Genomic DNA, 14,316 nt, shown 5'->3' on the forward strand with positions numbered 1-14,316 from the left:
ACATCGAGAGATTTTGAACAATTTCTTTTATGACTTCGTTGGGCTATTCCGACTCGTTCGCTGGATGATGCGAGAACTCTGAGACGAAGTCGGCAACAGCTTGCCCTTTAATAGCTGCTCTCTATTTGTAATAGAGATCGAACTGGCTGAGTTCTATGGCCTACTTGAGCAACTTTCCCGATGCCTCTGGTTTTTGGAGGACCTGCCTGAGTGGGTAATTAGTCAATACATGAACCGTATGGGCATGGAAGTAAGGTCGCAGCTTTCGAGAAGCGATCAACAGGGCATAGGCTAATCGCTCCATTTTTGGATACTGCATCTCGGCATCCAATAGACGCTTGCTCGTATAATACACTGGCTATTGTGTTCCACTCTCTTCCCGAACAAGAGTTGTACTGACCGCGAACTGCGAGATAGACAGGTACAAAAGGAGGATCTCTTGTGGGAGCGGTTTGGACAGGAGTGGTGGCTTTCCGAGGTGTTCCTTTATTCTCTGGAAGGCCTGTTCGCACTCGGGAGTCCATTCAAACTTCTTATTGGCCCTGAGTACATTGAAGAATGGCAAACAACGATTTGTTAGCCTTGATATGAAGCGACTTAGTGCCGCTATACGCTCGTTCAAGCTCATAACCTGTTTTTTGTTGGTCGGACTCTTCATATCGAGGAGAGCTTGGATTTTTTCGAGGTTGATCTCAATACCCCGCTGGTTAACCATGTACCCTAGAAACTTTCCCGAGGATACTCTGAATGAACATTTGAGGGGGTTCAGCTTCATTCGGTACTGTCAGAGGATGCTGAACATCTCAGCAAGATGTGCTACATGATCTGAAGCGACATGGGATTTTACCAACATGTCATCTACGTAGACCTCCATCGATCTGCCTATCTGTTCAGAGAACATCCGGTTAACCAGTTGCTAGTAAGTTGCACCAGCGTTCTTGAGGCCGAAGGGCATAACTTTGTAGCAGTACAGTCCCCGATCTGTAATAAAAGATGTATGCTCTTCGTCTGGCTCGTACATCAGAATTTAATTATAACCCGAGTACGCGTTCATAAAACTTAGCAGCTCGTGCCCCGGAGTGACGTCCGCAAGCTGGTCAATTCTTGGCAGGGGAAAACTATCTTTCGGACATGCTTTGTTAATATCGGTAAAGTCGACGCAGGTCCGCCATTTGCCGTTAGGCTTCTTTACTAGAACTAGGTTAGCAACCCAGGTCAGGTAGAGTGCTTCTCAGATGGACCCATTTCTAAGGAGGTTATCTACCTTAAGCTTCAGGGCAGCATATCGCTCCAGGTCCATCGCTCTCCTCTTTTGGCGAACTGGCTTGGCTTCACTGTCGATGTTTAATGCATGGCAAATAACATTCGGGCTGATCCCGACCATGTCTGCGTGCGACCATGCGAATACATCGATGTTCTCCTTGAGGAAGCTGGTCAGTTCGGTAGCGAGCTGGGCATTGAGATTTTTACCAATCCTTAGAACCCTGCTCGGTTTCATGTGGTTGACCTGTACTTCAACCAAGTCCTCAACTGGCCCACTAGAAGGGCAGTCCTGAATGCGAGGATCTATATTATCCTCGGCTGGGCCAGGCTGTGGCTCTATCTGGCTGATCGCCATTGTCTGGTTGTGATCGTCTCGCGAAGTGCCTTTGCCTTTGCACGCCATCTGAACTGCTTTCATACAGTAGTCCCGGGTTGCGCGCTGAGACCCGCTAACTTCCCCAATCCCTGTCAGGGTAGGGAACTTCATTTTCAAATGGTACACTGAAGTGACCGCCTTGAAGTGTCTCAGCAGAGGTCACCCCAAAATCCCATTAAAAGCGGACGAGCAATCTACTACCAAGAACTCGATTACTCTGGCCACTTCGTCGAAGTCACCCAACGTGACTAGGAGTGAGATCATACCCTTGGGGAGCAAGTGGTCCCCTGTGAAACCATATAGGGGGAACAAGGTAGGCTTCAGGTCTGCTTCGTCCAAATTCATTCTCTCGAAAGTCGAAGCGAACAGGATGTTCACAGCACTTCCGTTGTCCACTAACATTCTCTGGACATTATGGTGCCCTATAAGGGACGTTATCACAAGGGCATCTTCGTGAGGTTGATGCAGCCAGGCCGCATCTTTTTCGGAGAAGAAAATTTCCTCCTCCCGGTGAAGCTTCTGTGGTCGCCGCGCCACGCTCATCGTTCTAATAGGCTAGTGGTATGCCTCGCGAGCATACTTTCTTGGGCACCTCGTGAGTTTTCCACGAAGTGCGGTCCCCCGAAAATTAAATTGAGGTTGCACACACCTTTCTGATTGCGGCGCTTCTTACTTGATTCCCCCTGATTTTTCTCTTGCGAGGGAGCAGAGTCGTCAATATACTCCTTAAAATGTCCCTGCTTGATTAAGTTTTCAATCGCCTACTTGAGAGCTGCTCGGCATTCATCGGTATGGTGCCCATTGTCCCGATGATACAGACAATATTTTTTATTATTTCTGGCTGTTGTTGGAGTTTTCATGGGCTCGGGCTCTCCAAGCAGGCTGGCCTCCTCAGATTTATCGAGAATAGCTGATACAGATGCGTTCAGTGGAGTATATTGATTTCTATCGCGATCGTGACGAGGGACGGGGGCGTAGGACTTTTTGGGCTCGTAACGAGGTTTCTTTCCTCTTTGCTGATTGTCTACATCCCCCCTGCGATCAGCTCTTCTATTATCCCACCGACCAGGTGCACTACCCGAAGCGCTGTGGTCGCGACGGCGGAGTGCCGCCATTGAATTTTCTATTCGGAGGTACTTCTCCGCGAGATCATAGAATCCGGTGAGGGAAACATCGTCCTTAGCCTGTAATTCTTTCCACAGGTCGATCTGTGGATGGACTCCGGCTATGACGAGAGTCCGAACAGACTCTTCAGGAGTATGAGCCACCTTGTTGAGCTCTCTGTGGAAACGATCAATGTAGGACTGGAGGGATTCATCCTTTTCCTGCCTTATGTTGCTAAGGTAGCTCAAAGGCATTGAGAACTTCCGATTCGCCTGAAAATGCCTCAGGAACGTCGCGCTCATCTAAGGCCATGAACTGATCGATCCTACTGGTAGCGACCTGAACCACCGTTTGGCATGGGAGGTTAAGGTCAGTGCCAAACAACAGCATTTGGCTAGATCTGAGACTTGGTGAAGCTCCATCAGGTCGTTAAATTCATACAGATGATCCTGCGGGTCGGAGTTCCCATCAAATGCCTACATGTCGGGCATCCTAAATCCTGGTGGGAGTGGAGCTGCTAACACTTCGGTAGAGAATGGGGACGCTAATGCAACCTGCCCTTGCTCGTTTTGCTGAGCTTGCAGTCTGTCAAGAGCTCGCTGCAGCTCCTCAATTTGCGGCAATGGAGCCGTTTGGGGATTGCTTTCACCCATGCTAGTTTGACCCTCGCGATTACGGTTGAGGAATGTCCGGAGGTCGGGTTCCTCTTCGCCTCAGCCAGCTGTTTCGGCCACTCTTGACATATGTCGGTTAGAGGCGTGTGATGGCGATGAAGGATGCGGGGTATTTTCACGACCTTCGCGGTGGTAAGAACCGCCCCGCGAAGTGTGGGACCCTCTTGCACAGTGACGATCATGATCGTTTCACTGGTGGTGATAGGAATCGCCCTGACCAACACTTTTATGGGTGTGCTCTTACGATGTGGCATGGGACAGCTCAGGCCGCTTCCTTTCACCGAGTCTCAGCGAGACTGGCATTCTGCTCAGGAGGCGGTCAGAGTTCGTTGGCCCTTTGGAGCCCGTGGGCTTGCTTTTTGCCGCTTGTTTTCCTTTTCGTCTACGCGCTACAGTGTTAGCAGCACGGGTTATTTCCCGTTCCTGCGCTTTCGCGCGACCTGCAGGTGTTTTTGGCGGTTGCACCGCCACAGCTGACCTGGATGGCACGCCTTGGTCCAAACGGTCCAACCTTCAGTTGACCGTTTGGAGAGTATTGTCAAACCTCTCCAGGTAGCTTCTGATAACAAGGTCAAGCTGTGAACTTGATGGGATATCTCCTGCAGCATTTTGTGGGGCTGAAGGTTTTCTAGAAGAGGTGTCCCCCTGAACTTGGGAGAGCCCCTCAACGCCCTAGTTGGTCTGCTCAAGTTCTGGTTGGCGGGCCATTTATTGCTGTAGGACCGATAGGTTGGAGATTCTCCTAATGAAGGATGAACACTAAATCGGCTCTTCCTCTAGCGCCAAACTGTTGATGCGTGATTTTGACACCAACGAAACACACGTGTGAAATGTCGAGTTGGCCCCTAAAAGACACACGTGAATGGTTTGGAAAGATGAAAGTAAATGCAGTGAGAAAGGAGTTTTAAAGTGGTTCGGATGCTGAGGAAGCAAATCCTACGTCCACTGATGTTTTTATTAATGATAAGCATCAGGTCGCTTTAGACGACTAACTTTACACTGATAATACAAGGTATTGAAGGCTGCCTTTTCTAGAGAGAGAGAAAGAGCTTTTTCTTTCTGCCAGATTAAAAATGCGCGAATCCCTTTGATGAGAGAGGAGCTCCCATTTTATAGTGGGATGCCTTGAGATAATCATCATTGAATCTGCAAGTTGGTGGGATGATCCGTGCAAATCCCTTGTTTAGAGTAATTCACATGATTTGCTGCAGGGGTTGGACACGCGGGGTCATCACAACTCCTCGTTGGTTTGACATGCACCCATTACTCTGATGGAACCAAGCTGTGGGTGCCACCGTGATCACACGAAGCAGCTACGTCAGAAGGGTAATAGGCTCTTCCCGAGGCTTGACCTTACGCACTTAATTGGACACCACGTCAGCCCTAAGTTCCCAGGTATAACAAGGCCAAAGTAAAGGAAGCCTTGCTGATTAAAAGACTTAAACGGTATGAAGCTCCAAAGCCTTACTAATTGTAATATGAATATGGAGAGGAAAAAGAGTTAATATCAGTAGCGAGCAAAAGGAGAGTAATGATTTAGGTAGAAATTTCTATTTCCTTTTGTATTTCGGTTGATGCTCAACAGTCATTGATGCACAATTTTCATTAAATTTTTACTTACGTTTGAATGAAAATCGTGGAACATTAATTTACAATTTTCATAAGGTTTATACCAAAATACTTCAGTATATTTGCCAATCTGAGAAGTATATATATATTCTTAAAAGAATTTATAGTAATTTCAGAAGAATATTTGACAGTTTGAAGAAAAAATAGATTTAATAACATGAAATTAACCCATCTTCAATTTCAAAAAGTAACTCCATCNTTTGTGGTTCTCTTAAAAGTGAATATTAACCTCTATGATCGAGTGTTACAGCTAATTTACTATGCATATTGCTTGTTAACGGTTTTAAGCTTTACCAAAATGCATTCTTAAGTAAATAAGTCATATTTTTCTGGATCATATTTTCAGTGTATGCCTCCTTGCTGCCATTGCTTTTTGAAAGTGACTCTATACAATTTTTCTTTCCAGGTTGTGATGGATGCTGTGAATAGGCCTCATAATATTACATATAAAGGACTTACTGACTTGGTGACCGAGTAGGGGTTTCTCTCTCTCAATTGCCATTTCTAGTATATATCTTTAATAATTTATTTCAATTAATATGCCTTTCTTGCTTCTCTTAGTTGGTAAGAATCTGGAAATTAGCTATAATGGATAGCGCAGTGGGCCCTTCTGACTACTGGCTACCCGGCCGCGCCCCCCCCTGTAGGAAATTTCTTCGCCTCCCACACCACTTGAACCCATGCCTAGGGGGTTACAGGCAAATGGGAAGCATGGTGTTTACCATTGGGCTAAGGAGGCGAAGAAATCCCTTAAGGAAGAGAGAAAGGGGGAAAAAAAAAAAAAAAAGGCGCCTTTTTATGTAACGGATAGCGCAGATACAGTTTATCCACACCAATGCTCTCTCACCAACGGTTCCTGTTTACGTTGGAAATATACACAAATGACACAGCAGAGCAGATATATCAATCAATCTAAACAAAAAAAACAGATAACAAATATAATAATCAATTCATATATTAAAAAATAAAAAATAAAAGTAGCCTATGGTCGTCGTTTTGAAGACGCGCTGGTTGATGGTTGTGCGGCTATTGCCACCGTTGGCGCGCTGATTGATGGTTGTGCGGTTGTCGCCACTGTTGACGAGCTGGTTGGTGGTTGGTTGAGAGGGTGAGCTAGGAGTGGAGTGGAGCCAGGGTGAGTTGGTGGTTGGTCGCGGGATTGTGGGCAAGAGAGCATTGGCGTGGGTGGAAGAAGTGAAGAGCGACGACTGAAGTGAAGAAGAATAGGGTTTAGCCGAATGGTACACACTATGCTTCTCATTTGCCTAGGGCATGGGTTCGAGTGGTGTGGGAGGCCAAGAAATCCCTAGAAACTCCCTAAAAAGGGGGGGGGGGGGGGGGGGGGGGGAATACCTGTGTAGATGAGGGCATGCGGCTGGGTAGCAGTAGTCAGAAGGGCCCACGTGTGCTATCCGTTACATAAAAAGGTGCCTCATATACGGTAGGTATTGTTCCCTTCTTAAGAGTTTCTTCGTCTCTCACACCACTCGAACCTATGCCCAAGGGGCTTAGGCAAATGGGAAGCAGGGAAGAGGCCATTCGCGCTCCGTTACACTAAAAAGGCGTCTTATGTAAATTGTCCCCCCAAACCCAACCCCCCCACCCCCCCCCCCCCCCCCCCCCCCCCCCCTTAAGTGATCTTCGCCTCCCACACCACCGAACCCATGCCTAAGGGGCTATAGGCAAATGAGAAGCATGGTGTGTACATTGGGCTAATCCCTATTCTTCTTCACTTCAGTCGTTGCTTTTCACTTCTTCCACCCACGTCAATGCTCTCTTGCCCACAATCCCGCAACCAAACACCAGCTCACCCTGGCTCCACTCCACTCCTGGCTCACCCTTGCGACCAACCACCAATCAGTGCGTCAACGGTGGCGACAGCCGCACAACCATTAGCCAACGCGTCAACGGTGGCGACAACCGCACAACCATCAACCAGTGCGTCTTCAAAATGACGATCACAGACTACTTTTATTTTTTATTTTTAATAGGTGAATTGATTATTATATTTGTCATCTGTTTTTCGTGTTAGATTGATTGATATATCTGCTCTGCTATGTCATTTATGTATATTTCCAATGTAAATATGAATCGTTGGCAAGAGAGCATTGGCGTGGGTGGAAGAAGTGAAGAGCAACGGCTGAAGTGAAGAAGAATAGGGTTAGATTTAGGGATTTTGTTTTATTATAAAAAAATATAAATTTATTATTAAAATATGAGTTTTTATTTTAAAAAATGCAGATTTTAATTTTTAAGAATGATAGTAAAAATTTTTAATTATTTTTTATATTTACTATAGGTATGGTAGCGTTACTAATGATTTGGTACACTTACTATGGCTTCGGGTTTACATAGATTCAGATTAAACGAAAGCTAGCTCAATGGTATACACCATGCTTCCATTTGCCTATAACCCCTTGGGCTTGAGTTGAGTGGTGTGGGAGGCAAAGAAATCCCTTAAGAGGGGGGGACAATACCTGCTGTGTATGAGACATGTGGTCGGGTAGCCAGTAGTCAGAAGGGCCCACTGCGTTATCCTTCCATGCTTCCCATTTGCCTATAGCCCCTTGGGCATGGGTTCGAGTGGTGTGGGTGGCGAAGAAATCCCTTAAAAAGAGGGGGAGGGGGGGGGGGGGGGGGAACAATACTTGTCGATATGAGGCCATGCGGTCGGGTAGCCAGTAGTCAAAAAGGCCCACTACGGTATCTGTTACATAAAAAGACGCCCCCACCCCCCCCTTAAGGGATTTTTTCACCACATGCTTCCCATTTGCCTATAGCCCTTTGGGCATGGGTTAGTGGTGTGGGAGGCGAAGAAATCCCTGAGGGGGGACAATACCAGGCCATGTGGTCCGGTAGCCAGTAGTCAGAAGGGCCCACTGCGTTATCCGTTACATTAGCGCAGACATTATTCACCTTATTTATAACAAATTTACTTGCAGCACAGATAAAAATAGTGAGGCTGCTATATTAGAAGTTGTGAAAAAGAATTTTGGAGATCACCTCATTCTTGGAGAAGAGGGTGGAATCATAGGAGATACAGCATCTGATTATCTCTGGTGTATTGATCCTTTAGGTTTGTCTCTCTAAACCCTTACATCTCTTCCATAGGATGAGAGACATGAGCTCATGGAATTTATATTCGAGATGTTGTTTGGAACTTATGAGTGATATTTCATGATTTTTTTTCTATATGGTCACAGACACTATTATAATTTACTACTTCTTTGCAAGTACTGAAGTACTGCTGGAATCCTTGACCCTAGGGGTGAAGACTTGTGTCAACCAATTGGGTTTTAAGTCTTTTGAAGAGAGCTATAATCAGACATATGTATCAACCTAAATATGACCGTTTAATTCATTGTGTTCAACCTTGGCATGAACTATTTACTGAAAGATAACACGAGACAGGCTATATAAATTGAAAAGGTTATGTTGATTCGACATGAATAATTGATATGAAATCTATCTGATCTGTGTATTTATTATTGTTCATTGTTTTGATAATGTTAAGCTTGTAATGGAATGTATAAGATGCTTTAATACAAGTTTTCCTTGTTTCTTACAAAAGAAAATGTGAGTGATAATTTGTTTTCACTGTACGAGTCTTTTCCCATAACTAACATAATTTGGATACTAGTGGGTCAACGTGAAATGAGTAGTTTATTGGGCAAATGTCAGTTTAGGGTAGGCAGGTCAATCTGGAATTGATTACTGTTCCTGTTGGAGTGATTGTATGCATGTGCCTCATTATTTATTTGTGCTGGATCATGCATTTGTACAGTTATCTTTATTGCAAATGGGCTATGTAAAATTGACTTTAACTTGGCAAACCTCTTCTATTGGTGTAGATGGAACAACAAATTTTGCACATGGTTATCCTAGCTTTGCCGTTTCTGTTGGAGTTCTATTTCAAGGAAATCCTGCTGCTGCTGCTGTGGTAATGATTCCTTAGACTGCTCTTTGACATGATATCTGTGTACTTCTGTATCCGACTTGTGGTTTTGTTTAGAATGTCAAGTTTAGCAGTCTAAAATGTTTTAGCTAAACTTCCCTTACATCTCAGTTGATTAGGGATATTGTAACATAGTGGTCTCTTACTGAGAAAAAGAGGACATGCTTTTAGAACAGAAAGTTTTTGGTAGAAAGCACAAGATCCAGGGTGTGGCTATGAATGATCATTAATTTTTCCATCTTGTGGTATTGTAATTTTATACTTGACAGGCTATACATTATTTACAAGAAATTTATGTAAGTAAAGGTAACATTTTAGATATCCCTTTTGTTAAAATAGGAAAATCTTGCATTTGCAGCTCAATTTTAGTGTTCTAAATGACTTGACTGTACTCAACATGAGGCATCTTATGGATGAGGCTGTCGAAGGAAGAAAACAACAACATGAAATTTTATATATGAGATTTCTTAACATTTAAGACCATAAAATTGATGGGTAATTGATGAAATCCTGATGTAGTAAAACGACTCTCTGTAGTAAATAAAGTATTGAGGGGCCTAGTGTTAGCCTTGTGGTGAATTTTAGTATCTCCCCATTAATGATTATGCGTGAAAGATTACTTCGTTTATGATATAGAAGGTAAAATGACAATTTTGGTTCTGTTTTCAGGTAGAGTTTGTGGGTGGCCCCATGTGTTGGAATACCCGTACATTTTCTGCAACTGCTGGTATGAAAATGATCATTTGTTAATTCTTAATGGCATTTTTTAATTTAAATTTATATTTATGTATGGATTTGATCTCATTATTACAGGTGGAGGAGCATTCTGTAATGGCCAAAAAATTCATGTGAGTCAAACTGATCAGGTGAGTGATTAATGGAAAATTCAAGATCTTCACATGTAATATGTGCTCCAAATTGCTTTAGTATAAGTTTATCCATTTTCCATTATCATGTGATGTTGGAGAATGAATAGCCATATGCATTCATATGCCTTCTATGGATGACACATGGTTCTGTGACTCAACGAGCTTGTGCCTTACTACATCATCTACAGGCATGTGAGCTTCCTGAGGCATAAGTTGTGAAAACTTGTTACAGATTTTCTATGTGTAAATGTTTTATGATATTGATGTTGATCATTTTGTCTAGTGTTAGAGAAATTGACAAAATTTATGCTGATATGCTTTATGATTTTTAGAAGTTGAGCCTTTTGGAATTTTAACGGCTTTACTTTGCCTTGTTTCTAGGTGGAGCGATCTCTTCTAGTGACTGGCTTTGGATATGAGCACGACGATGCATGGGCAACTAACATAGAATTATTCAAGGAATTTACTGATGTCAGCCGGGTACTGAGTGTTTGTTTTCTTGTCCTCCCTAGACAGATGCTATTTTTGCCTAAAGTTATAGAAACTCATATCCGCTCCCCCCTCCCTTCTGTTCACCTTTTCCTCAATTAAGGGTGTGAGAAGACTTGGTGCTGCTGCTGTGGACATGTGCCATGTAGCTCTAGGGATTGTAGAAAGCTATTGGGAATATCGTCTAAAGCCGTGGGATATGGCTGCAGGTGTTTTGGTAATTTTTTTTTTTCTTTATTAATGCTTTTGCTAGATAAGTGTGACATACTTTTGCTGTGGAATTGATAATGCATTTTTGGAAAGTGAACTGTTATTTGCTCATGCACTGTCATTCATTCTACTTGTTAGCATGATAGTTGATCCCGACAGCTTTATTAGGTCCCCAGATTTAAGTTTTCTTACAATTCTTATTTCTCTGAACCCAATCACTTATGCTTAAAGATCAAATTTATATTTATATTTTCTCTTTTTTACTTATTTTTCCTCGAGCAAAACAGAGATTGTTCACAGTTTATAACAAGTCATTTGTTATGTTCTTTCTGAAGAATAAATATTGATGTAAACTAGAATCATGAGCACGATGCATAAATATTATTAGCTCACTATAATAGCAAAAGATCATTCTTAGAGAGACTAAGGTTTTCTGAATTCAAGTTTCATTTATTAAGCACATTTTTTTTATTCCCTTGTAAGCAGATAGTTGAAGAGGCTGGTGGGGCAGTTACTCGCATGGATGGTGGAAAATTTTGTGTGTTTGACAGATCTGTTTTGGTATCCAATGGTGTACTGCATGCTAAGGTTTGACTTTATTGTTCTCTTTTTCTGAAATCTGGTATCATATTAATTAAACTTCCTTTCTGTCTCCCTCGTTTTGATGTGGCTTCTCTCACAACAACTCTCCGTGCTTAAGCTGAAATACTATGATTTATGCTTTATACTACAGTGACTTACTTTACAATGTTATATATTCTCGAGAAACAAAAAGTAAAAACTGAGAGCTGTATTTGCTTTTTTCCACTGTCAAATATTTGACAAATAATGAGCACAGGTTCTGCGAGAAGTTATTGAAAACGTTTATTTCCAATTGTGTGTTTGAATACGATTTCATTAAGTGAGCTGATATTATCTGAACATCTTATTTGTCATGAACATGCAGCTTTTGGAGAGGATTGCACCTGCAACAGAGAAACTGAAGACTAACGGAATTGATTTCTCACCCTGGTATAAGCCTGAAAATTACCACACAGACATTTGAAAGGCGCAAGATTTCTTTTTTTTTTTTTTTTCTGTTCTTCCAGCTTTATTGGAAGGCTCCTTGCAGCTAGCAGGTGGTGTCAATTGTGCTTTAAATTGTTTCATCTATTTATTTCTTAAGAATTTATGATACTGTTTGCGATTTTCCATTAAGAACCCCCCTGTTTTTTTCTTAATACTTTAAACAAAGAGTGCTGATAATTGCCAAGAAATTTACCAAACAGGGTGGACATTTGTACATTCCAAACATTGAATAATTAATTTTCTGATCTTGGTTAGGCCTATATTAGTCAAATGGGGGTTGGATTTCTTGAACTGTCTTTTATCATCATTCTAATGTTAACCATAAGAAGTTATTTCAACAGATAAAGATCATCTCTCTCTCTCTCTCTCTCTCTCACACACACACACACACACGTGTGCGTGCACGGTTCATGATTTCCTACTGATCCGAGCTTTACATGAACAAAATACAAGACTCCAGTGGTTTAGAAATTAATAACAAGAAATAAATTTTAACCACAAATGCTCATTAGTATACATCTGTCACTAGATCTGTAAAAGTTCGGAAGAGCTCATAGTAGGAGAGGAGTCTAATCCTGCATGCACACTAGAATGCTTAGGAAACAAGCTCAGGTTTCAAAGCAGAATTGAGAAGCTAGAGATAAGTTGTGAGACAATTACGAAGGAGCCTCACAATGATGCTTCTGATTATTTTCACCTATACTGAACATGTAAATAAATTTATTGATCGACCTGAAACTTTGTTAAACTCAGTTGTGTAAACGTTGAAATTATCCCCACACTTAGTTTACTGGCCGAATGACGATCCCTTTGATGACAAGTCCTTTTTTCCATTTCCCGTCCTCGATTTCATACATAGAGATGACCATCTCCCCAGCCCTCTCCGGCAAAGTTCTGAACTCGCCAACCGGGATCTCTATCCATTGATTTCTTGGCTTCATGTTCAAATTTTCTTTGTGCTCTATCTTGATTCTGTTTGGCAGTACGAGTCTCAGGTTCACTGGAGCATCCCATCCATAAGCTCCTTCCTTCAACATTATGACAAACAAAACTTCATACAAAGCCCTCGGAGTGAGCTTCGTTGTCTCGAATCTCACCTTTATCTCCAGCCAGCACACGTTTAATAGTTCAGCCACATCCACAAAAACATCACTGCCAGAAAACTTACAATCAGGAGAATTATTATCCAGTAAACTCATCCATTGATTTAACAAATGTTCTTGCACAAGTTAGGTGATACGAAATCTTTTATTGACATTTTCACATGTTTCATCTATATCAGTGTTCCCAGAAAGTAGTAGAAACCTCTTTGAGATGGCATACATGATATTAACTCTATTGTATTTACCTTGTCTCTTTCAGGGAAGTCCACTTCCAGTAACGTTGGTCATCTCCCCAAGTGACTGAAAGATCCCTAGCAAACAGCATGAAGCTGTTGCTTCCGGATTCGTTGTTAACCCAATACTTCTGTAATTGTTATATATGTTAATAGTAAGGATAATAGGGATATATAAATACAGTTTGTGAGATGGGAACTTGCCTTTTTCTTTCCATTTAAGAAAACTCCAGAGTAAAGCTGATCTTTTATCTTGTTGGGGGAGGACTTGTCGATCGGTGAGTCTGCCTCTTTAAGAATGGCTTCATAGTTGTGTGGGAGTTTAATCCCATTTGTTTTCTCCACTACATCCTGGGATTTGGTGTGAGAAACTTGAACTTCTTGACTTGATTGTGTCTGTGAAAAAGGATCTTCTTCTGACCACCCAACTCCCATCTTTTAATGACCATCTTGGCTCCCCATTCAGTCCTGGTTTTATAGCATGAAAAGGGTCAAATTAAACAATAGTTGAGTGCTTAGTAAAGCTGTTATTCTTATCAGCAACTCAAAAATGATTCTCTACACATCTTTATTAGAAAAAGAAAAGATTTATTCTGTTGTAAGGCATAAATTACGTTATTATTCCTTTTACATGCCATAAAGTTCTTTATCAACATCATCTTGTTGCACCTCGTCCAAAAGGATAAATCAGATTCTCAGCCCACCAAGAAATGAAGAATGTATTTAGGCGATTTGTAGATTTTAATGCTGTTGCTGCTTCTCTCTTTAATTATACATGTCCTTTGCATAAAGATATTGTTTGCAAAACTGTTCATCCATGTTTACTGATTGTTTGTTGCAAAATAAAGCTAAATTCAAAATAGAATTGAGAAACTAAAGCACTCTTGCTTTATTACTGCAAATTTATTATCACATAGTTGTAACCTCACTTTATTTCATAGACATATACAGCTAGTGAGAGGTTATCCTTACAAGTACTATTTGCCACACATGCGAACTAAATTATTCCTTGTCTGCAACCTTTAAAACTGGTTCAAAGATGGCTCCCAGGACGAGGAGTCCTGCCTTCAGATGAGTACCGAATTCGTACATAGAGAATTCTATGTTGCCACGCGCAGGCATGCCAGAGAAGGTGTTAAACATGCCAATTGGGATCTTCACAACAGTCTCTGGTTTCAGTTCTGCCAAACATTTCTTGCTTTCTTGCTTGGGACAGCCTGGGACGAGGAGTTCCAGGTTCACCGGAACTTCCCATCCGAAAGCACATTTCTTCATCTTTATGATAAGTGAGACGCATTAAAAAGCCATTAGAGGGCAAAAATTTATTGGAGTGAGCTTTGAAG

At 42.0% G+C, this 14,316-nt stretch overlaps 2 protein-coding genes across 2 annotated transcripts; one reads left to right on the forward strand and one right to left on the reverse strand.

The window, feature by feature from the left end:
- The first annotated feature begins 3,597 nt into the window (after positions 1-3,597).
- Positions 3,598-11,740, forward strand: LOC116119121 (phosphatase IMPL1, chloroplastic). The gene is made up of 10 exons (XM_031405067.1): positions 3,598-3,813; positions 5,453-5,520; positions 7,989-8,122; positions 8,898-8,986; positions 9,671-9,728; positions 9,815-9,867; positions 10,252-10,350; positions 10,463-10,576; positions 11,056-11,157; positions 11,516-11,740. Exons 1-10 carry the CDS (start codon positions 3,598-3,600, stop codon positions 11,612-11,614), a joined length of 1,032 nt encoding a protein of 343 aa, XP_031260927.1. The 3' UTR covers positions 11,615-11,740.
- A 372-nt stretch (positions 11,741-12,112) lies between these two features.
- Positions 12,113-13,434, reverse strand: LOC116119104 (protein PHLOEM PROTEIN 2-LIKE A1-like). The gene is made up of 3 exons (XM_031405055.1): positions 13,178-13,434; positions 12,986-13,104; positions 12,113-12,789 (listed from the first exon to the last, which is right to left on the reverse strand). The coding sequence occupies exons 1-3, from the start codon at positions 13,406-13,408 to the stop codon at positions 12,420-12,422; spliced, it is 720 nt and encodes a 239-aa protein (XP_031260915.1). The 5' UTR covers positions 13,409-13,434; the 3' UTR covers positions 12,113-12,419.
- Positions 13,435-14,316: the final 882 nt, after the last annotated feature.

Source organism: Pistacia vera, unplaced genomic scaffold (genome assembly GCF_008641045.1).
Source record: "Pistacia vera cultivar Batoury unplaced genomic scaffold, PisVer_v2 Contig873, whole genome shotgun sequence".
Lineage (NCBI taxonomy): Eukaryota > Viridiplantae > Streptophyta > Magnoliopsida > Sapindales > Anacardiaceae > Pistacia > Pistacia vera.

Excerpts from the sequence above, each read along its gene's own strand:
- LOC116119121 (XM_031405067.1), top strand. The coding sequence starts at position 3,598 with ATGATCGTTTCACTGGTGGTGATAGGAATCGCCCTGACCAACACTTTT. Across the intron at positions 8,123-8,897 it reads CTGGTGTATTGATCCTTTAG|ATGGAACAACAAATTTTGCA; the intron begins GTTTGTCTCTCT and ends CTATTGGTGTAG. Across the intron at positions 8,987-9,670 it reads ATCCTGCTGCTGCTGCTGTG|GTAGAGTTTGTGGGTGGCCC; the intron begins GTAATGATTCCT and ends TTCTGTTTTCAG.
- LOC116119104 (XM_031405055.1), bottom strand. The coding sequence starts at position 13,408 with ATGGGAGTTGGGTGGTCAGAAGAAGATCCTTTTTCACAGACACAATCA. Across the intron at positions 13,105-13,177 it reads TCTTAAATGGAAAGAAAAAG|AAGTATTGGGTTAACAACGA; the intron begins GCAAGTTCCCAT and ends TAACAATTACAG. Across the intron at positions 12,790-12,985 it reads ACTTCCCTGAAAGAGACAAG|TGATGTTTTTGTGGATGTGG; the intron begins GTAAATACAATA and ends GTTTTCTGGCAG.